We start from the raw sequence: 23,815 nt of genomic DNA, 5'->3' as shown, positions 1-23,815 counted from the left end.
TCTATCTTGCTGTGATGGAGTCAAGCACATGGGAGAAGTAGTAAGTACTTTTTTACACCAAAAACAGTTTTTTCCCTATCAAAGTAAATTTTCTGCATGTCAGGAATAATGAATGTTAGGTCAAAGCAAATTTATCCAGGTCTAAAAAAATATATTATACATGTTGGTGATTTACTAAGATATAACACCATGTTAATCCCTTCGCTAAAGATTAGCCTGAATTGCTAAACTGGGCCATTTTTTCCAAAATGGTAGCTGTGGGGCAAAGTGAGCCAAAGGCTATGGGGTAAGTTGAGCCACTGGCTCACTAATATTCTACTATTATTCCGAGCCACTGGCTCAACTTACCCCACCATAAATTAACCAAATGAATTCTCTGATGTATAAAATGGTATTACTGTTGAGTGTTACACAACTTGGTTTGATTTTTTTTATGTGTTAACCTTTATAGAAGAGGGAGATAAAGGAAGTAAAAACAGTTGGTTATAGTGGAACAGCAGAGGCAAAGAGGGTCCTCACAGAGGAGGTAGAGAAGGAGCTTGCAGACCATATCAAGAAGCTGGCTGAACAGTTCCACGGCCTTACTCCAAAGAAATGCTGTGAACTGGCATTGGAATTGGCAGAAAGAACAACCTTCCTGTCCCCAACAACTGGAAAGAGCAGGGTTTAGCAGGTAGGCCTAGGTCAAACCAAAGACCAAGACGAAAATCACAGCGTACAGCAGTTCTGAGGAGAGTGTGATGCCATCCCATTTGATGACACTTCTGAGCATGAGAGTTCTAATGATGAGAGAAGTGAATCAGACATCTCAGATCTGTCAGTTGGTGACTTTGTCATAGTAAACTTTGTATCCAAAGGCAGAAGCTACCATTACATTGGCTTGGTTGAGAGCCTGGAGGGCAACGAAGTGAGTGCAAGATTTCTCAGAAGAATCCGGGGGAACACTTGACGTGAGAAGCCCACCTTTGTATTCAAGGAAAAGGATGAGGCATCTTTTCCACTGAGTGATGTGCTGAAGGAGCTACCTCAACCTCAAAAGGCTGGAGGAACTGCAAGGAGGGAGCAACAGTTCATATTTCACTGCAACCTTGACGACTGGAATATTGTCGAATATTGAATGACTGTTCTGATTGTTCAATGGTCTTGAAACTCACAGGTGGTTTGTTCTCACAAGTTCATAACTGTGAAACTGTTTGTTAACACACTTATGCTGAGGTTTAAACTTAAAAACTCAGATGTCCAGTTTACCCCACGATGGCTCAACTTACCCCTTACCTGGGGCAAGTTGAGCCACAGGAGCACTTTTTTTGGGAAGGTCATTTTTTCCAGACAGCTTTGTGATGGATGCATGCTGATCATTTCATTTGATAGGAGAGATCCTGAATTTAAGGTTCAAGTTTTCATTCTGCTTCTGTCTCATTTTTCCTAACCTCGAGGACAGCATAAGTAAAAATTGGCTCATCTTACCCCACTCTCCCCTACCTGTGAGGGCTTCTGGACAATATTTGTCATTGTTTTGTGTTGTTTCCAATAATAATTTCCATATTTGCCCACTCCCATGTTGATAAGAGTGTTAAATACCTGATAAATCTTTATTTAAGGTACATTTTGAACAGATAAAAAAATGCGATAAATTTGCGATTGATTGATATTAAATATATATAATAAATATAAAATATATTAATCTTTTGATAGCCCTAGTTTCCACTATGCTATAGTATGACTTATTTTTTTGGCATTTTTCAACATATTATATTATGACTTTTTCTTTGGACATACTATACTATTACTTCTTTATGATTTTTTTGGACATACTACTATAATGTTTTTTATGACATTTTTATGAAATTCTCATGGCAGACTATACTATGACTTTTTGTGCCATATTATACCAGGGGTTCAGAACTGGAGTTGGTGTTGAGATCTTGAATTAAAAGGTATTAAATTTAACTTGTGGATTCCTGCATAATACCCTGCTACAGGTCTCGCTGTTAATGGAAAGGAGAACTATACACTTTCAACACCAGAGGGAGCCATTTCGAACCAAATGGACCACAAGACTTTATGGTATGTTGAACATGCAAAATTGTAACATCTCAACACACTGGTGTGATTGAATGAAGAATGCAGAATCACAAAAACAACAACCTTTAATACCTGGTGTCACAGTGTTAGTGGAACTGTAGATATACTGAAATGCTGAGTCTAAGTACAGAACTGATCCGAATATGCCATTTTACAATGTTTATCTTTGTATCACCCAGGTCAATTAACTTTCAATTACTGCCTTAACTAGAGACATTGTTTACCATCTCTAAATACACAAGTCTGGCATAGAGACAGCATCCCCTCGGACAATAATCCACTTACTGAGGTGACTGATTGAAATTTAATTGACCAATCAGGTCTGAAGAATTAAAGAATTCTTAAAACAGATAATGCAAATACAACAATCTATGATGTAAAACAGGTGTATAAAAACAAAAATCAACAAAAAAGTAACAGACACATGAAGCCAACCTGCTGAATTGAGGAAGGCCGACCAACGCTGTTTATCATATGGCTGAACATCAAAACATATTTTTCCAAACTAAAAATAAAAAAACAGACAGCTGAGTGATAGCGCTACCATTCCAAAGATCTTTAGAGGCTACTTATTTAACATGTAGAAGTCAGAGAAAAATCATGCAGCTTCATCTCTTGACACAACCGGTTATAAAATATAAATTGCTGCTCGTATCCAAACTTGATCTTAGGATAGTTGCGAAGTAGATCTTGAGCTTTTTGTAAAATAAACTTGACCTTGCTTCTCATTTAAGGGCCAAATCGTAGAAGCAAGCCCTTAACTCGGTCAAACTGTCCTTTTCCAACACCTGTGCTGATGTTTCATCTGCTTAAGGGGTTATATAGGCCTTTATATTGAGCCCTGACAAACCTCTAGGGTAGAAAACAATATGCAATTCGACACTGCAGTGATTGTAATGTTTGCTGTTTGGCCCTTTTATGTTTGTTGCATAATACAGTATGTACCTGTTCAGTGGTGCCAGCAAACATAGGTAAAGGAGAATGTTGTGTAAAAAAGAAAAAAATGGAAGTGGCGATGATTTTGTTCGACTTTAGTTAGTTTGTGCCTGCTCAAGACTTTGATGAGTTTTGTGTTTAAATGAATATTTTTGCACTATTTGAAATTATCCTGGTGATATCAGAGCCCTGACAACATTAAATTGTGAAACCCCTTAAAAAGTACAGTTGCAATCTCTCATATGTATTGACTTTTCTATCGAGTAGACATTGACTTCAGTTTGCTAAACTCCTCTGTTAAACACAGCAGGCACCATACCACACACACGTCACAGATCATATCAAGAAGTAAAACAATGAAAACCCATATACAGTGCAGCGTTTACATAAAGAAGCATTAAAATAGTTTTCCACCCTGTAAAAACTGTTAATACATTACAAATACATGGTCAAAATGCACATACAGTAGACAGCTCCGTTTCCTTATCCCTTCCAGGAAATCTGCTTGGCACGATTGTCATAAAAACAACAAAAGCTTGAAGGGATTTAACTATGTTTGGGGGAAAGCACCAAACTTCAAAAGTAGAAAATTGGACTGGCTTTGATATCAAATTATCACACTCATACAGTAGGTGAGGTCAGCGAAAAGCAACAAAGGCTACAGGTAAGGTAGTCAAAATTTAAGGCTACTAATAATTCGGATTCTCCTACTCGATGTCGGAGCTAAATTTATGACAACTGGAGTGAGTTGCAGATTAGCTACTGTTGTTAACTATTGATTGACGTTTTTGGTAACCGTAGCCACACTTCTTATGAAATGCTACATAAACACTGGTAAATTACACCAGAGGGAAGGGGAAAGTAAGCAGTAGTAAATGGCTTATTCAAAACATCTGAATGGCTATGCATGGTAACAAAAACATGATTCGACAGAACACACTGAAATAATTTGTTTATAACAAAATAGTTTCAACCTTTGTTCCTTTACGAACTTAACATAGGTTCACTTTTTTTGTGAAGCTGAGACATTAACAAATGAAAAAATGGCCAAACGCTGTCCTGGTTTTCAAGCTCACAAACTTTAAAACATAGCTAAAAAGACAGTTAACAGCAACACAAAAGATGAAAATAAAACGGATAGTTTCTAAATAACTCCCTGATTAAATAAAGCCATGATATGCGCGTACGTATATGGTGACATTCTGCAGCTTTCACTAGATAAACCTACTCATGACATACAGTTGATTATGACCAATCAATAGCCTCTTAAGAAATGGTAATGTACAAACTTGCATAGATAAAGTGATATAGTATAGAGCAGCTTCTTAATTGTGTGCCCAAAAACGGATCATTCTTTTTTTATTTACTCTATAGGCTTTTTCTAATGCCCCTTTGCAGGGAATAGCTGCTTGTTGTTGGAGGTCTAACTACCAACAAAACAAAACATCGACACTCGGACCACTAACATATGCAAGTTTGCAAGTTGGGCAGGTATTTGTTAAGTCTCAAAGCACGGGAGATCTGAGGCCTGTACTACGAAGTGAGTTCAACATACCCAGGGAATCTTCTCGTTATCTGGCTTAACTAACCCTAACAACTGCAGTCACGCTATGCGGTCCTACAAAGGTTAGTTATCAACTCGGTAAATCAACCCAGGGTTTCTCAATCTGGCTATGAGCGCGTTCATATAAAAGGTGCGGTGCATATGACCAATCAAAAACATGGACAAATCTACAGTCAGCAGAGCGGCACATTTTACAAAGGAAGAGTAAACTATATTAGACAAATACAAAGAAGTTAAACACATGATCCAGACTCAATTGACGATGTGTGAATGCGTAAATTAACAGATTTATTAATTTAACGGGATACTCAAAAGTCAGATATATTTGTCTGGATGGGGCAGTGATATATAAATAGCTTTCAAAACAGGATGAATGAATAGAATACAGTAGCCTACATTATGCTATTGTTAATGGCGTGCCATCTTTCAGCTGCGTCCACGACTTCAGTGGTGCAAAATGGACTTGGGAGCAATTAAAAAAATTAATATAAAAGCATAATTCGAAGCGGTAAACACCCATAGCATAAATCCAGCTGTCCTTCCTGCATTTGTCAGTTTAAACTGTGTTGCATTATGACTTAAAACTTCTTTGTATTTGTGTAATTTTATCATACGATCTGCGCACCAATCTTTTATTGGCAGTAGGCTTTTATACGAGTTGATCTCTTATCAGGAACTTAACCTGCTGCAGAGCAGGTTAGCTATTCAGCATAAGTTACCATGGCGATCTACCCCGGTAAGAAGTGAACCACCGTCGTAGTACTGAAAAACCTGGGTTAACCTTGAAGTTACCTGGCTAACCCCAAATCCTGCTTCGTATTACAGATCCTCAGATCGGAGTTAAGCTTCAGATCGTTGATGATGATGATGCGGCTCTCCTGCTCAAAAAGACTTAGGAAATACAGGCCCCAGGTCACACAAAACATCAGGTTAGGACAGTTTTTTGTACAGTATGGCTATTAACAGTGTGGCATATGGATGACATCATAGAATCATTGAATATAAAGGGCTTCACTGACTGTTTGTAATGCTGTTCAACATGCTCTCCCTGGGATTATTTGGACTTTAACTCTTTTTAATGCACAGGGGGACATGCCTGATTTTGGCTCTTCTCAATTTAAGGCTATTCATTCTTATTTGGCTAAACCACCACCTAGGGGAACTGAGAATTACAGGAGTGACATCTCTTTAAGTGTAGTATTAAAATGGTCCTCTAAAGATTTTAAATTAATGTTGAACTCAAGGGGAGTACCACTCAATTTGGAAATTTCTGCATCTAGGATCATAAAAATCTGTGTGACATCTTTCAGAAACACACTCTCATAAAGATGTATAATGTCTGGAGGTGTGTCAAAGAGAATGAATTCGAGACATGTTGATAATGAAAAACACAAGCTGAAATTGTAACAAAACTTCTCTCCATTGTTGCTCGACCGCAGAAAATAAGTGTATTTTTTAGATTTGAGTGGCAATCCCCTTTAATAAGTGTACCTTACAGTTTGGAAAACACTCAAAAGTACAACACACAGACACTACTCTGAGCACAGTTCTATTAAAAGCAACAGGTTATAAAACATTGACATCATCAAGAAGGACGTGCTGTACATTGAGTTGAGTGACAACAGCCTCCTATCTCTACCTCAGTCGCGAACATGACGTAGGAATCATGTTCTGTGTGCAAATCGAGTGAACACCAATCATGCGTGGTGTAACTCTAATGCTACTGACTGAATCTGTAGAGCTACATCGAGTGTGGTGGTGGGGGAAAAAAGCTTTTGTTGCGTACGACAAACCGACAAAACAGAGCGATAAAGTAAAAAGTTCTTTCTAAGGTGGCTCCTGCATTATATTGTCAATACAAGAGAAAAGCATTTAACTTTGATTTTTCCTTTGTTTGCAGTGACCCGCCAAGATACCACACCACAGTAACCCACAACTAAGGACCACCTGAAGTGTCCCAGACTTCCTCCACGTCCCCAAACCACCAACGTCTAACACACGGACACCGTGGCCATTAGACAAGTCTGACCTCCTCTGACCTTTGATCCTGCAACTCTCTCCAGGCCAAGGTGTGGGGTCGCTTTTCAACCATGCCTCTCTCATGCAGAGCGATGGATCCCGAAGCGGCAGCCGGGGCTGGTGCAGCCCCCCCCAAAAAATGAAGCACTCAAAGCTGGTGGCAGGAGAAGAAACATAAAGGGGGTGAAAAGGAAATAAAACATGGCCCATCCATGAAGCGGCGCTGCGCTCCAGCTCTGATGGCGTGTTTAGGTTGGCAACGGGTCGTCGTCGCCTTTGCTGCACTTGCACTTGCAGCAGAGGACGATGGGAGTGGCCAGAAGGAGGAAGGGGGAGGCAACCAGCAGGAGAAGGCCGAAGCCAGCAAAGATCCCCACAACCTGCAGGGAGACAGCAGAACAAACACATTCATGTAAATACAACACGTACTTACCAGCATCATCCTGTAGTACTGGACCAAGTATCAGTGCCTTACTTACTTTTTTGGTAACACTTTATAATAACCATTATTTATAAATGGTAAATTGATAGTTAATAGTTATTTTACAGTTAACAAACAATGAAATGATAATTAATAATTATTAGTAATGCTATGATTTGTTATTTTATCATTAGTTTGGGGAAATTGTATTACATCTGATATAAATAACAATTACATTCTGATTACATTAGTAAACTATTTATTAACAGTTTATTGTTGTACACATTATAACATTTTATATACTATATTAAGTATTTGTTTGTGATTACCAAATGATTTTTAAACTTAAAAAATAATTTGTAAAACATCTCTAAACATGACATAGATAGATGAGCCAGAAACCAATTATTAACCATTGACAAATGATTATCTAAATAATGTTTATTGATGCTTCACAAAGTATTTATTAACCATTTAACAATGTATTATAATCATCAATTCTAACTTTATAATAGCCATCCAAATAATGTTTATAGACTGTTTACAAACCTATAGATAGATATTAGTAAAAAAATGTAATGGCTATGTAATATTTATAGATGTTTACCAAACAATTTCTTAAAGGTTTACAAATCATTTTGTTATCGTTAACAAATACTTATAATATAAATATAAAATGTTTTATTTGTGCAACAATAAACCGCTAAAATAACATAAATGATAGCATTACTAATAATTAGTAAACATTAATTATAATTTCATGGTTTGCTAACAGTAAAATAACTATTAACTAAATTTGATTGGTTATTTATAAAGTGTTACAGTTTCACAAGCTATTGCCTTGAATCCTTACAATGAAATGCAATACAGCAAGTTGGCCTGCAGATGGCACTCAAAACAAAACTTTTTCAGCACAGTTGCTTCTAAAAGCATCAGAAAGCTTTTGTTTTCCACGTAACTCGGCAATTTAAGGCACTTTGAATTAAAAATAAATCGATACAGTATCACATGACATAATATTGCGATACTCTATATTTTCTTGCACCCCTAGTTATAAAGTGAGAGAATTAAAGCTTTACTGTTTCTCTGTCCCAGCTGTTGATGGACATCTGTAATTTGGGTAGTGAACACACGATGCTCTGAACAAATATTAACATATCCTTACTAATCATGGATTAAAAAAACATTACAATGATTACATTATCAAGGTAAAACTCAACTGTTATGAGCATGGCAAGTTAGTAAATGTACCACATGGGGGAGCCAGATACCAGCAAGTTCAGAGCCACAAAATGGAATACATAACATGCAGTCACATGCCACAGTGACTTATAATAGCGCAATGCTTTTTCCTCCTGTTATGAGGGCAAAAAGACACCTTTCTGGGGTATCGCTTGCAAACAGGTTAATGTGTAAGAACACATTACCAACTGTCCCTCTTGAAGCCAGTACACAGGCTGTGTGCTGTAGATGAAAGCACAGTGTACTGAGCACACTGTGCTCTGATTAACAGACCATCATGATATTTAGAACATGACCGTCCTTGATTGTACTGTTGACATAGACCATGTTCTCAGATACATACTGGGAGAAGATAGGTTTTCCCCTGGTACATCTTGTACCAGGGGATGAGGGAGCTTTTTAGATGTGAAGAAGCGAGGGGGGTGAAATGAGGAGAGAGAGAGAGAGAGACAAAGGCACACAGAGCAGTGATGCTATAGCTGGCTTCCACCAGCTGAACTGTAATCATATGACTCAGTCTGCCCCACTGGGCAACAGATGCCAGTGTGTATGCTAATGTTGACAAAGGGACGTGCCACCCCATGAATAGAATATTTGGCTAAGGAGGTATACTGAAGGCAAATTTGGGAACTGATTCGGTCTGTGTCGAAGACTTAAAAACACACGTCCTATCTAATCCCGATCATGTGTAATCCACCATTTCACATGTGGGAAATGACATGTCATATCCAATCCTCTATATGTAATCCGTCATTTCATTTGGTAACCTATCGGTAAAGAAGGACATTGGTTATGTAAACCTTTTTTTTTTTTTTATATATAAAGTGAAAGGTGTACATAATAGGCTTAGTTGAAAACAGCAGGACACTGACCACCAGGCACTTGTCGCTGCACACGGATCAAGCTGTGCTTTTCCTATTGTGCTGTCAAGATAATGCTAGTCCATCACTGAATGCGAGTGTGTGAGCCAGGAAGAGAGAAAGAAGCAGGACCAGGGAGCACGTGTATGGCCACATGCTGCAGTGTGGTTTAAAGGGGGGGGGGAGACCTGAATGAGTGTGAGAAAGGGGAGAGGGAGAGAAAGGAGAGGGGAGGAAGGCGTGTTTCTCACCTGTGTTCTGTGCCAGATAACCGACGCCCTGGAGTGGCCCAGTTTGTTCCGACAGGGCCCTTTGTCATAGTGGATCAGGAGAAAGTCGTCCTGTCACACAAACGCACACACATGCACAGCAGTACAGATAAAAGATTGACCATTAGCAGTCTGAAAGACACGGGCAGCTGTTCTGAGAAAATTGCTTTTTAAATGACCTGTGTGGTCCGGTTGTCTGCGCTCACACAATTAAGATTACATAAGGCACCATGGCTCATAAGTCACCCTTATCCAAGCTCAATTTCTAGAAAAAAACATCTCATCACTTTCTTATCAAGACCAAGGTTAAGCTACAATTTCCCGATAATGAAAGCTATTGCTGTCACAGGGAGACAAATGATGTCTACATCAATGATTATCACATTGGGCCTCATTCACAAATCTGTGCTTAAACTGTACAAATGCAAACAAACAAAATTTAGAACTGTCTCAGACCATGCATGTGCACAAATGATGGAGGCCCGGCCGGCTGTCTTAATGTAAACACATACCTTTTAAAAGGTCTTATTGATAACATTTTTATGTAGATAAATATTAAAAAATAATAATAATAATACATCCACAGAGCTTTTAGAAAGATGCTGAATAAAAGTATGTCTTTTCCTGAGAAATTATGACTGGATTAATCATTTAAAAGATTTTTAAAAAAAATTGGCGGGTCCAAGATGAATGTTTTGTTTATATTCGGGGATGATATCTGACGTTTGGTTGCCATTTCTAACAAGGTTTGTGAGCCAATAGTAAAACGACGTTGGTATCTCTGTGTCGTCACTTAGTATGGAAAACACGGATAAATGGCTGAGGTTGACGGTGAGTGCCTGGCAACAACTTATTGTGAAGTAAATGCAATGGAACGGGGGAGGGAGAATGCGACATTTAGTGGCTGAGTGTTATCAATGTTGTCAATTGTACCTTTAAATAAGATGCTTTTAAATAAATGCATCTCATATTAAAACCACATTCATTAAGAAAGGCTTTAATAGAAAACAATTTTTAAAACTGTTATTTTACTAAAGCACTGGCCAAATGTATTAAATAATTATGAAATTGACGCTTTTTCATCCTCATCAATTATTTTCATAATTAAAAAATATTTCAAAGCTTCTATTCAGGTTTTCCAATGAAGCTTTGAATGTCTGTCGTCATATTTTATGACAAAAAAGCTGTGGGGCACGCACATCCGAAAGGTTTTTACAGGTGCTGGATCAACACAAGGCAAAAAATCTGAAAACAGGATCTGCACACTGCACAGGTAGCTCCCAACAATTTTAATGAAGCAACGTTTCGATCAAACAGAGATCTTCGTCAGGCATTGTTCTACTTATTGTCATATTTTATGACGCCATCAACCTTAAAAAAAGGAAATAATAGTAGCAAATAACAAACAGTTTTTTGACCGCAGTAAAAATTTAGTTTTTGAAAGGCTAAACGCCAACAAATATCAATTGAAGCAGAATATTTCGTTAAATAAAAACATTTCAGAAATGATATAAATGAAATAAATTTTGACTTTACAAAGCTCTGGAGTTATTGAAAATGTTTGGATCGCACGAGTTGGAAACAATCCTACGCAGCCACCACTGGAATTTAATTCTACAAATAGTATAAAACTAATAATATGAGTGTAACCTGAAAATAGTGTAACGGTTTAAACAGAAAGAGTAGACATGCAAAAAAAACAACCTTCGCAGAATTCAAATGTTGATTTAGAATTTGAATGTCAACACCATGAATGAAGCATCAAACTATTTGGTACAGCACCTAATACAATTATGAAATAAATTACCATCCGTAGCCTATATCTGGGGACAACCTGAACAAATTCACTGCCTCAGATAGAGCAGCCCAAACTTATTTTATTATCATCGTCACTCCCGTGGAAACACTGGAAAAATGAACCTTTTCTGCCTTCCACCTCCAGGCAAATGTATTTCCTTATATAGATAAATGGGGGCATGGCAGTACGCTGTCACGCGCCTGTTAATTTGGAATGATTCTGATTCACTAACATCTGCTCAGTGGTAAGAACAAAATTGGCCAGTGCACATGTGACATGAATCTGTGGGTTATTTAAGAACATTTCTATGCACACATTAGTGAATGAGGCCCATTGTGCAAACACAGTATTGAAATATTAAACTGTGGAGATTTATAGAGATAGAAAAAAATGCATCTTGCTTTCTATTGCAGTCAACATCAAGAAATAAAGAAATGATGAAGAACCAACTCACATCCAGGGACTCCAGACAGTACCAGCAGAAGGCATGCTTGCAGTTCTTGCACATCATCTGTGCACAGCCCTCGTCCCTCTCGATGTAAACTTTACATTTAGGACAGCGCTTGATTGGTGCGTCGTCCTCTTCATTCTTATAGAAAGAGCTGGGAGGAGGAAGAAGAGAGAGAAACAAGCCTGATGAGATTTTTTTATTCCAAACACGATATAAAATCCCAAAATCACTTAACATTCGCTTTACACTGGGGATGAGATTGCTTCAATGCAGCAATCAATATTTACAGTCTTTGGCGTAACAGGATTGTGTGAAACCGTGGATAGCTTTAGTTTAGGAGCTGACAACTCTTCTAAAAACCTCCAGTCACCAAATAGCATTGAACTGCCTCCAACACTCTTATTCTTCCCTCCTGTCGGTGTCAGTATCCATTTCTCCTTTGTCAGTAAAGTGCTGACTCCAGAAACCTTGAGGTGAGCAGGTAGCTGTCATTCTGGGCATTGTCCCAGGACAACTAACAAGCCCATTCATTTCTAGCGGAGAGGGCTGTCATTTGTGAAGAAGAATCAGAATGAAGCTTTTAGAGACATCCTTACAGTGAACAGGTGTAGTTCAATCACTGAGGCTCTTTACAACTAAGAGCAGACCTGCTAATCCTCTCTCCCTCCACTGTGGCCTTTGAGCTTGGTGCTGAACCTGTGCAGATAGTGGAAAGCTCTGCAGAGCTAATGACGTTTCCAGAGTAAGAGGATATCGCAAAGAAAACGGGTCAGCCGCATATGTCTCCGGGCAGCCCTGTTCCAACCTCACGGGCAGATCCTGTATCCTTAAAAGCCCATCCCAGACTGCTGTACTGCAGTTTAGTTTCAGCCGATTGTTTTATATCTGCCTATTAATTTGTGCTTGAGGCCTGGCTGATGCTCAACTGAACAGTGGCTGCAAAAGCGCCAGCCAGGCAAGTTGTCAGTCTATATTAAAGACTCACTGAGTGAATCATGCTGTATATTGACAAATGGTTCAGAACTCCAGTCAGGTGAGCTCAGCTGAAAATGACGTATGTATTGCTACTCCAGTTCTAAGACACTTAATATCATTTCCAGGGATCTGCAGAAGCTTGCCAAAGAAACATACCAAAACAGGATGAATGAATATCTTTTTGAAGGTTGAAGAGGTAGTAAAAACGTTTAGACAAATTATTACTGGAGTGGATACTGCTGTTGTGTAACACTTTCAACCGACGATGTAATAAAACTTTGAATAAAGTGATGACTCAGGTATATATTTTTGCTCTTTGTTGTTAAAAAAAATGATTCATATGTTTACACAGTTAAACATTCAAGTTTTTAATATGCTAATAATCACCTGCAACTTAATTTAAACATATAACATTACACTCTTGACTTATTTCAGATGATATTTTTATTATATTTTGTATCCTCTAGTTACTACTTTACTGGTTAATCTGTTAATTATTTTCTCTTGTGGTCCATAACATAACAAAAAAGTGTATAATGGCCATCACTTTTTCTAAAAGCCCAAGTTGACATGTTTGATTTTTGCAACCAAGAGTCTAAAACTCAAATGTATTTAGTTTAATATCATAAAAGACCAAGAAAACCAGCAAATATCCACATATGAGAAGCTAAAACTAGAGATTTTTGGTATTTTAGCTTTAAAAAGTGTCTTAAATGATAAGTGGATTATCAAAACAGTTGCAGATTTAGCAGAGAAGCATGTATGAATGTGTTAATCAGAGTATGAGGTATGTCGAGGTCAGATTACAGAGGTAAGAGAGAAACACATCTGATATTCTAATATCAGATCTGATAAATAATAGATGAGAGAGAAATTGGTAAAACAAGAATTTCAAATGCAACAGTATTTTCATAGGAGCTCAGCCTCTTACTGTAAGCTTGATTTACCACCCCTCTGGTCTTTATACCCCTGCCTTTGCTGAATTATTTTATCTCTAGTGGGGATAAAATGTATCCCCCTCATAGTGATTAATGCTACTTCACCAATACACGATATGAAATAAAAATATTTATTAAGTATGGGGAAGTGGGGGTCCCTTCAGTTTAACTGCAATGGAAATTATAAATATAAATTATTAATATATTTTTAATACTGTCTCATATAAACCTCTGCAGGGTGAATGTGTATTGGTAGATCCTCGCTCGTTTCCTGTATGAAACGGCTGTATCCTCACTGCCCTGTATCATTATAAACTATAACCTGCGGTCATGGCTCATCCAGACACTGCCTCACTCTCTCTTCCTCTCCTCGCAGTTCTCATATATTCGCACCGTGTTGTCAAGACGTATTTCTGTTGCTGCTTTGACATACAGTATGTTGATATTCTATTTAGCTTTTCTAAAATCAGGGATTTACCTGCCATTACAGTGCATTTTTGCAATGCGTAAAAACAACGTGGAGAGCATCCAGACTGGCTGACGCACGGGACGGCACTGGGGAGGGGGGGTGAGAACGAGGGTGCTGTAATTTATTGATACAACATTCACGTCCTGCTAAAGCAGTACATGATAACGCAGACGAGAGCGAATCATCTACAGTGCAAACAACAATCAAGACGACACCGCATCTAGTATACGTGATGAACGTCTCCACGCTGCTGTTCATCTCAGTAAATGGACCACTTCCTTCCCTACGCAGAGATTTGCAGAGATTTGGGTAAAACAGGTGCGACACACTGCAGATGACCCAGCCACAGGAAATCAGAAAAAGAAGACAGAAGTCCGTCATCAAAGCAGACTGTTTTCTTAGTTTGACAAGTAGGCGTATACTGTAGCCTATTCATTTGTATGTTCGCAGCACCTTGTGCTATTGCATTTTCAGATAATTTTCTATTAAACATTGAAGTTTATAAATAAGTGTTTTAGCACACCTGGCTAATTGGCACTATCCATGTTACTGAAAGGGGTATTTAATTCTGGCATTTAAACTTTTGTTGTGTATGACCATGAGGAAAGGACAAGCCAAGAGAGTGAAAATATTGCGCTACTTGATTAATTAAACTAAAAAAAAACAAGGATTAAAATATTGCTACAAATGCAGTCGTTAAGTTCAAGGTCCAAAAAGTTTATAATTATTCTATAAATGTTATTTTAAAAGCTGCAGGAAATAACCTTGCAGGCTTCATAGTCTTCATAGGCCCACTGTGGTTCGTGATTTATTTTCATGAATAAAAACGTTTCAAACCCCCCCTCCTTACCCCCCCCTGACTTTTTCACAGATTGCACCCTGCTTACAAGTACACTGGATCGTAAATGAATAAAAGTCAGTACCTGTTTTCTCCTGGTAGGAAGGAGGTAATGGGCAGGTTGCTCTCCTGGCAGGCCTGTCCGGGGTGCCAGTTGGCCTTGCAGGCCGAGCAGAACTCGAGGGCACAGACGGCGCACTGGACCAGCTGGGGCAGCGCTGGAGAATCGGCTTCCTTTAGTTGGCACACGGCCTGGCAGGTCGAAGAAGGGCACCATGTCCGGCATGGGTCCAGCAGCACCTCTAACGGAACAAAACAAGAGCCCGTGTCAGGGACAGTAGCGCTCTTAAAGGCTTAGTAAACCCAAATCATAAAGAAATTTTCATTTTGTTTTTTTTTGCAGTAGAAGGTAGTTTTATCAAAGGTTTCATTTTTTTTTTTTTATGTTTTGAGCAGCACAGCTCCATTGTTGCTGATGTTTCAGAGGTATCTCCAAATCTCAGCACGTAAAACTCAGAACAATGTGCATGGCTAGAGAAAATACATATTTTTGTGGGTGAATAGACATCTCAAGGAAAGGATAATTGACTTACAAAATGAAATGAAGGTAACCTTGCAAATTATTAAATGGCTTCCTACTCATACATATTTTATATAATAATGTGCAATTTTCAAGGTTCCTTTTGGTACCCGCTTTAGTTGGAAAATTGCTTTTATACAATCGTTAATTTTCGTCAAACTCATTTCCATGACTTCTCCAAACTTTTTGGGAATATGTGTGAAATAGACCAGTGTTTCGCCAGTTCTGTTCTAAGTTGGTAGCGTGATGCACTTGCCCTTGTCCCCTCTCCTTCCTTCCCCTTGCCTCTCTGCCAAGAACTCGGGAGCACACATTCCACATGCACTCTTGGCTCAGTCTGAGAAATATGGAACGGTTACAGCGAACTGTTCTGCCTGACCGGACTGGGACATTGATGAGACGGCTGACTGCCCTTATCCAGCATCAACAGCTATTTCTGAGGCTTTCTGAGGATTTGGATTCGTTTCGGACCCCCCTCTGTGTTCCTATGTGTAATTCTTTTGTCTTTGTGGTCATGCATTTATTTGTGCGAGTGAGATCTGCATGTTTCGTGTACAATTTGTTCCTGTGTGTAGGTGGAGAACCTGCAGGGCGAGTTCCATCAAAGAGTGATAGCGCGTCACGGTTACTGCCTTCTCTGGTAGCGAGGGAACTGTAATGTTACTGATTAGCATGTCTGCGTTGACAGCGTGGAGCGACGCAGACACATTATCTTCCCAGCAATGACATCCAGGCGTTTTACCAGCCGGGTATTCTACAAACAGTGTAAACTGCAGACGTTGAATAGCTGCGCACTGAAGCAGATATAAAAGGATTTAACTAAAATATCTCGCTACGCTGAGAGACCTGCCCGCATCCGAGTCACTCAGACAGTTTACGAGTCGAGAGCCGAACCAATCCAATTACAATCTCTTTAAACAAAGTCTGGGAGGCTTTCACTTTCATGTATATTTGATGGGAGCTGGTGTTACACTTTTGATGAGGATGACGGGGTTGAGTCAGAATACTATAGTACAAATCAGACAAATGTTAGGTCTGAGTACCTATCGCAAGAATATTCCTTTCCTGCATGATTATTTATGGTTCATGAATGGTATTGAATCCATAATTTTCGGTGTCAGAAATCAAAATTAAAACACTTCATTCTGAAGCAGCGGACTTGCTGTTCAGCGCCGACACTGACGAGATGAAATCTACCGAGCAAACGAGCATTGCTCAAATCTTTTTCTATTAGCTTTCCACTGACGCCCCGTGGCGTAATTTCAGGAGCAAAAATGTCCACGGGGGGTGAATGATTGATTCCAGACCGAGCGAGCGGCTGCACCTGCAAGATTGTCGTCATCCTTTTTGTGCGTCGCGATTAAATACAGTATCCTGGAAGGACGGGAGGGTCCACGTGAGTGTGTGGGATTGACAGCCATCGCCCGCTCACCACCCACTGAGGAGTGCTGGCCATAACGCCGACATGCTGCGGCTGCTACTGCGTTGACTCACCCCTTTCAAACTGAAGCTTCTTGTATCTCTGCATCATCTCCGTGGCCACCATGCACTCAATCTACGGGGAGAGAGGAGACGAGAAGTGGGAGGGAAGTAAGCAGGTCATTGTGCATATTTATAGACAGAAGCTGCAAGAGGCAATTATACATTCAGTATGTGAATAGCATTTCCAGAACAATGTCAAATTTCTACAAGATCAGAACTCGCTACTTGCTTATCAATAAGGTGTTTTTTTTTTTTTTTTTGCCAGAATGTATTCAAGGTGCATACGCAGGCCCACTCAAGGTTAAAGGCACTCATTTATTGGGCAATGAAATGAGCATTCAGGCTTTGTAAAAGAGCAGTCAATTACAAGGTGAGGGCACGGCTGTCAGAGCAGACAGGGATGAGGCATGCTTTGCCTGAGTGGCAGGAGAAGCCGATGTTCCATTAAGGGCCGGTGACACTGATTGATTAGAAACATAAGGCCGTGGTGTGCTGAGCCATGTTGTGCCTACGGGCCTCCGAGACCAAGTGAGAGACTCAGCGAGTCCATCAACCGAAAACAGCCTGGAGGATGAGGAACGCTTCGCCCTCAGATTGACCTTATAGCTGCTCATTATAACGGAATAAACACACTAGCAGGTGGATGTCTCCAGTCAAGTTGAGCTTTGAGGGGGCGTATATGTGTTAAACTGTTAAACTAGATGTTAGTTTTAGCAACTTTTTATGTGGGAGGAAAAAAGAGCAGCATGATAGGAGGTACGTGACATGAGGAAAAATTGACCTGTAGCGATAACGCCACTGTTGTTTTGCTCATTTTTTAGCACATTTCCAGTTATGCACGTACTACATTTGCATGTACATACAGCAGCCTGTTGTGCAAGTTTCATGCAAAATTCTGTGCGAGACCGTGTGAAAATAAAAAGGGAACATTGTTGGTTGGAAATTGCTGCAGTGGTTGAGTCCAGTCTATTGGACATTGTCAGACATGTTCACGAGCCTGAGGAACAGCAGGGGATTGTTCTGATATTGGCAACCAGTCAGCACCTAAAGGGCAAGTTAATCTAACAACTATCAAAGAAAAAATCTAACTTTTGCTTTTTTATCAATACCTCATTTTCCTGCAAGTGTCCTCTTTTGGGGCAGGCAGAGTCTGGACAGCTAATTGCAGTTTCAAGGCCTTCTTTAATCAGGAGCTCCACATACTGCTTCAGGCACTGAGGAAAAGCAGACAGACAAATACAATATTGACCCAGTTCAATATCTAGTCAGTCAGTCAGTCAGTCAGATGGAAAAAAAGAAAAACAGAATAGTGTGTAAACAAACACTGGCCTAAGAGTCCCTCTCTTGATCGCTATCTCTGTCGCCTCAGACAAAGCTAGGTAGTGAAGAAAACGGAGCATTCAACAGCTAAAGAGCCAGATATTTCCCTTAGGAGTTGGAGGAGACGAGACCAAAACAGACCTTTCACAAGAGTGAATATTAGACTTCTTGCATTCTGTGTCGAGAATCAAAATGAAATGCTTACGCTGCGTTTTGTCTGCTGGATCTTTAAATACACATTTGTTTGTTCACCTTTATAAGGTGATGCAAGGTTATGTTTACAAGATGTGCTGCTCCTCTCCGGTAGCCCAAATTAGTTTTTAAATCAATGCTGCGTCACATAAAAACTTCTACTATTAGCTCTTTTTGGGAGAAGCCAGTGAGACATCTTCGGTTGCGAATTGACATTTATGAAAACAACAGATCCTTTACAAAGCTGACAAATCTAAAAGGTTGTGTGATATTTTATGTGATTTCCATTTAAAAAGAAATGCACTAGTATTTTATTAGCTTCTATTCTATATTCATTTTGCTACACTGTGTATTTTGTTTTCTATTTTCTTAAATGATTTAGAAACATCAGCATCAAATATGATGTGATAAATAAGCTGTTGTATTTCATTATTTCCATTTTCTGCTACTTAATACTTCTACTCCACTACATTTATTTGACATCAGTTACTAGTTACTTTGCAGATTCAGATTATTAATACAAACTATAAGTCAACTAATAAGTTATGATGTATTAATATGGATTAAGCTACCTGGCAGTATTTAAAGTAGTTGAAATTACTCCCACCTTTACAAGCTGCAACATTAGTGATACTAATAGTGATGCAACATTAATGCAGCACTAATTATAATCCAGTGATATTATGTTTTTCTGAAATGGGAAATTCCACATAATGATTACTTTTACTACTGGTACTTAAAGTATATTTTGAGGTTAATACTTATGTATTTTTACTCAGGTACAGTTTTAAATGCAGGACACTTATTTATAACAGTATTTTTACACTGTGGTATTGCTACTTTTACTCAAGTAAAAGATTTGAATACTTCTTCCAGGGTCCACCACTGTGAAAAAAAGTGTTTATATTGTGGTAGACCTCTGTGGAATAAACTGTACTAACTGGACTTTTGTAATTACCACCCCCGCCCAGACTGTGTTCTAGGAAGTAGCTTCTATTTTTAGTCATTCTTGGATATTGTTTCCTCATCTCTGGATTAGACTGGTTCAGATCTGACAGCCAGTGGGTGTTACTATTCCTGTGTCCCAGCCGATTCACACGGACACAGGAGGGATGTGAGATTTGTTATAGATATAACATAATACAATGAAAAATCCTGTGTGGCTCTTATTGAGTTTAAACATTGACTTCTGAGAATGCTTGTACAGCATATGACTCATGGCATATGGCTTCTGCTCTTTGAAGTGTATTGCTAGTGAACCATAACTTTTTTCTCTGAATCCGCTTTGAATATTGCTATTTTTTATTTTGTATAAAATTGATTTGTAAATCATTTATTTTTAATTAAGTAATTATTCTCAGTGTTGTCAACTTGCCGACTTTGTCACTTTATTTCTAAAAAGCGACTAGTGACAAATTTGGTGACATATCCACGTCAGGGGAAAAAGACAGAAATATATTATATTGTAATTCATTCCCATGCATGCTGCTCACAGTAATCACAGTCCACGGCTCTTCTACCAACAGCACGGTCTCCCTCCCGCTTGTGTCTAGAAGGTAACCCCCAAGTTGCAAAAACATTTACGAAAACTGGGCGACTCGCTGCCCGGCGATGTATCCTAATCGGGGTCAATGCCTCACCTTAAACATCTCATGAGAGTTTTGCAATTTGGGGGTTACCTTCTAGACACAACCACTAAGTTTTATGCAAATTTTGCATGATGATGTTGACTTTTAGCTACTTTTGGAGCTACTGTTAGCTACTTTCATTGGAAAAGAGCTGGCAACGCCGATCATTCTGCAGGAAATGTGTCGCTGCTTGTAGAGCGTCCTGCTCACCAGTGTACAGAAGACACATTGGCACTGTGTGATGGTGGTCATCTGCTCCAGAGGGAACTCTCCAAGGCACAGCTTACACGAAACCAGGGGATCCACGGCCAGCTCCCAGGTGGGACGGTACCGTGCCGTGGTCATCTTCACCGCCACAGAGCTGAAAGAGGTGGGGGTGGGGGGGAGGAGGACAGAGAGCTACGGTTAATGAAGCCAAATGCATCCTGATATTAAGTGAACAAAGTGGAATGGGTAATGCTCATAATCCTGCTGATGGGAAAGAAAATCCTTCGAATATATGTGGCTCAGTTTTGTTTGTGTCTGTCTGCATATTAAATCCAGAGTCCAAGCTGTGCTTTATTTGTTGTGACACAATCAGCATGACGGTATGAGCACAGACTGAAAATGCATTGTGAGTTGTGTCCAGCGACGGTGCACACACACACACACCCACCCACACACACCCACACACACCCACACATGCACACGCACACACACACACACACACACACACACACACACACACACACACACACACACACACACACACACACACACACACACACACACACACACACAAATACAAACACCAGCTCTTGGCCTACATGGCTCTCGTCAGCCGTTCATTTTTATTCCAGGCCTCGTGCTTTCTGGCAAATAAAAAAAAACACACAGTTCAAAAGCTCCTGAAACTCCTGCAGCTATCAGCTATCTCAGCTCCGTGTGAAATTTTCACTTGGGATGAAATAACACTTTTTTTTTCCTTCTTCACTTGCGCGTCATCGCGTCTCTTTTGTGCGAGTCAGAAAGGGTTATTTTAGGCCGTCTCGTCTCACTCTCTCTCCTTCCCTCCTGCAGCCGAGAGAAAGAGCACCCACTCGGCTGTTTACAGGAAGTGGTACCGCGCACACGGCGACGTCAACACCGTCAAGCTCTCCCCGTGCTGCTTAGCAACCGGCTGAGGGAGGATTTCGGAGGTGGAGGGGGCAACGGATAGGAGGGAGAGAAGCGTGGCAGAGGAGAAGAGACGTGGAGAGATCGAGGTTTGCTTTCACTGGCCGTGGTACAGTCTGTCTCAAAATGTGCAGCTTGATCACGGACATACAAGAAGAGGACGGCGAGTGGGAGGGTTTAAGAGTTCACATGACTCTTGTGTGCTGTGTACATGTGCCACCAAGAGAGGGGAGAGAGAAAGAGAGACAGTACGTTCTGGTTTAACAGAGATATGTTATCACATCACACCACCTTTCATCTTTTAAGGAGGAGGAAAAAATGCATCACCTTCACTGCAGTGCCAAGTAAAGTCAATCCACAGATGATACATGATGCCAGAGCAATAAAATCCAAACTGAGATGGAGACCAGTCTGTTGTGATAATGAGGCAAATCCAGGGAGTCATGTGATAAAAGGTGGTGTGTCAAGAAGAACACGTCTCCATCTCATTTATTTCATATCGTTATTCCTTTGTCCCCACGTAACACAGAATCATACTGGGTCTGCTTTCTCACTTCTCTTACTGCTGCGCAAGGAGAGAGGAAAGGGGGTAGATTCCCAATGGAGACTTCAGTGAGGATACATGAGTACATCAACATGTGGAAGTCTATTATTAGACAGACACTCATTGGAAATCTGTGAGTGACTGGATACTGCAGCTGATGAGGTGAGGTAAATCACTACACTTCTCTGTTGTAAACAAGACCACCCAAACCGAGACCAAGTAATGACCAAGACCAGAGTGGATCGAGACCGAGACATGACCAAGACTTTGAGGGGTTGAGACTCGGGCTGTGTATTGGCAAGAATCTGGCGATACGATACGATACGATACGTATCATGATACAGGGGTAACAATTCAATATATAGCGTGATATATTGCTATTTTTTAAATAGAATTTTAGGAAAACTGTCATAGTATAAAGAACACACTGCTATATGTATAAAATCTGAGTAAAAAAAGTTTACTTTTTATGAAATCAGAACAGTGGGATCTGCATTTATCACAGTCCCTGTAACATCCAACATCACAGCACTACTTTGAGAGGTCACATACACTGAGAGGGCGCATCTCGTTAATCTTTGCATGTAAACTATTAATTAAAAATCAATACACTGTTTTTGAGAATCTATACAGTATCACTAAACATAATAGTGCAATATTCAATATTTTCTTACACCCCTAGTTGAGACCAAGTCAAGACCAAAACCAGACAAGTTTGAGTCCCACACTGTATGACACACTTAAGACAAAATGTGGAACATGTATACCATAGGCACATTCCTCAAATTGATCTGAAAGATCCACATTCCCATAAAAATGCCTACAGAAGACAAATAAATTCCTCTCCATTCACCTCTTTTATTACCATATATACTGTATATGTGTGTATGTGTAAGTGTATCATGAGAAATGTAATTTTATGAGTGGGACTTTTCCTTTGTTCTCTATGAGCAATCACAGTAATGATGTTAAATAAACCAGACAATGCACAGGCAGTTTAGTGATATCCCCGGAGTCGTGGTCTTGACCGGTCTTGAAATGAAATCTTGAGTCCTCTTTGTCTGAGACCGAGAAAAGACGGAGTAGAAATGCAGTCGATTCCGAGACGAGACCTTCAAAAAGTGGTCTTGAGGTCGCTCTCGAGACCAAGACCGATCTCGACGTAATACAACACTGCACTACACTTCACTGCAGTTTCGTCAAACTACAAGCAGAGACATAAGAAATAGCAGCAGAAAGACAAATGTACTGGATATGTGTTAAATGGGCGTTTCAGAAACCAGATGGCATCTTCTTTTCACTACTTTAACATACACAGTGAAGGAGATTAACAGAGTACATTCATTTATTTATTTTTCCACCACAGGCATATTATTTTATTTAGAATATCTTTAGCTGATTTGTGTCTGGTGTGTTTTTCTTTTTAACAATTAACACATTTTTTCATTGTCTGTAAGTGTAGTTTCATATTAGTCACAGTGGGGTAAGCATTTTAATTTAATTTTTTCCCCTAAAAACATTACTGAACTATTTCAAACACATAATGAGACCAGCCTCATCATACTAATTTAGTAATTAATTTACAAGAGGAAAAACTGTAAGCACGACTTACACCAGATGCAAATATGGAACGGCGTGTGCTTTGGTGGTCAAAAATAATACTATAAATAAATCATAAAACTGGAAATGAGCCATATCTACTTTATTGAGTGCAAATGAGCGGTACGTGTCAGCTTTAAAGCAGGTCTGGTCAGGCAAAGCAGCATGAGCTCTAACGGGGCAATGGTACAGGTCACAGGAGTATCAGTTATAAAAATGTCAAAATGATTTAATATAACAATATTATTCTGGCAACACGGACTAACTTCACAGGCAAAGAGGAAGACTTATGAGGACTGTGACAAGACACGTCAGAGGACACATGCTTCACACTACAAACAAACCTTATCAACACTAGGGGTGTAAGAAAATATCAATACACATGAGTACACGGACATCAATTATCAATCTTTTATTATATAAACTATTAACCTCTTAACAATCTGGCCG

General features: G+C 39.5%; 2 protein-coding genes across 11 annotated transcripts in view; one reads left to right on the top strand and one right to left on the bottom strand.

Annotated features, from left to right (window-relative positions):
- The window catches only part of LOC119474569, a 192,824-nt gene extending 186,097 nt beyond the window's left edge, over positions 1-6,727 (top strand). For all 8 annotated transcript variants that reach the window (XM_037746656.1, XM_037746657.1, XM_037746655.1 and 5 more), the window contains 2 exons: positions 1,983-2,067; positions 6,486-6,727. In XM_037746656.1, coding sequence (XP_037602584.1) covers positions 1,983-2,067; positions 6,486-6,525 — 125 coding nt within the window. In that variant the 3' untranslated portion in view covers positions 6,526-6,727. The remainder of the gene's footprint in view (positions 1-1,982; positions 2,068-6,485) is intronic.
- The window catches only part of rnf144aa (ring finger protein 144aa), a 39,125-nt gene continuing 20,134 nt past the window's right edge, over positions 4,825-23,815 (bottom strand). For 2 of the 3 annotated variants that reach the window (XM_037746647.1, XM_037746646.1), the window contains 7 exons: positions 20,278-20,428; positions 18,037-18,141; positions 16,940-17,000; positions 14,951-15,167; positions 11,649-11,796; positions 9,379-9,468; positions 4,825-6,984 (listed from right to left, as the gene is read on the bottom strand). In XM_037746647.1, coding sequence (XP_037602575.1) covers positions 6,853-6,984; positions 9,379-9,468; positions 11,649-11,796; positions 14,951-15,167; positions 16,940-17,000; positions 18,037-18,141; positions 20,278-20,412 — 888 coding nt within the window. In that variant the 5' untranslated portion in view covers positions 20,413-20,428 and the 3' untranslated portion in view covers positions 4,825-6,852. Of the gene's footprint in view, positions 6,985-9,378; positions 9,469-11,648; positions 11,797-14,950; positions 15,168-16,939; positions 17,001-18,036; positions 18,142-20,277; positions 20,429-21,549; positions 21,747-23,815 lie in introns of those variants that run through there. The other variant, XM_037746649.1, reaches the window with a different exon arrangement.

Source organism: Sebastes umbrosus, chromosome 16, assembly GCF_015220745.1.
Source record: "Sebastes umbrosus isolate fSebUmb1 chromosome 16, fSebUmb1.pri, whole genome shotgun sequence".
NCBI lineage: Eukaryota > Metazoa > Chordata > Actinopteri > Perciformes > Sebastidae > Sebastes > Sebastes umbrosus.
Note: the sequence above shows the minus strand (reverse complement) of the source record. Positions and strands in the feature narration are given on the sequence as shown.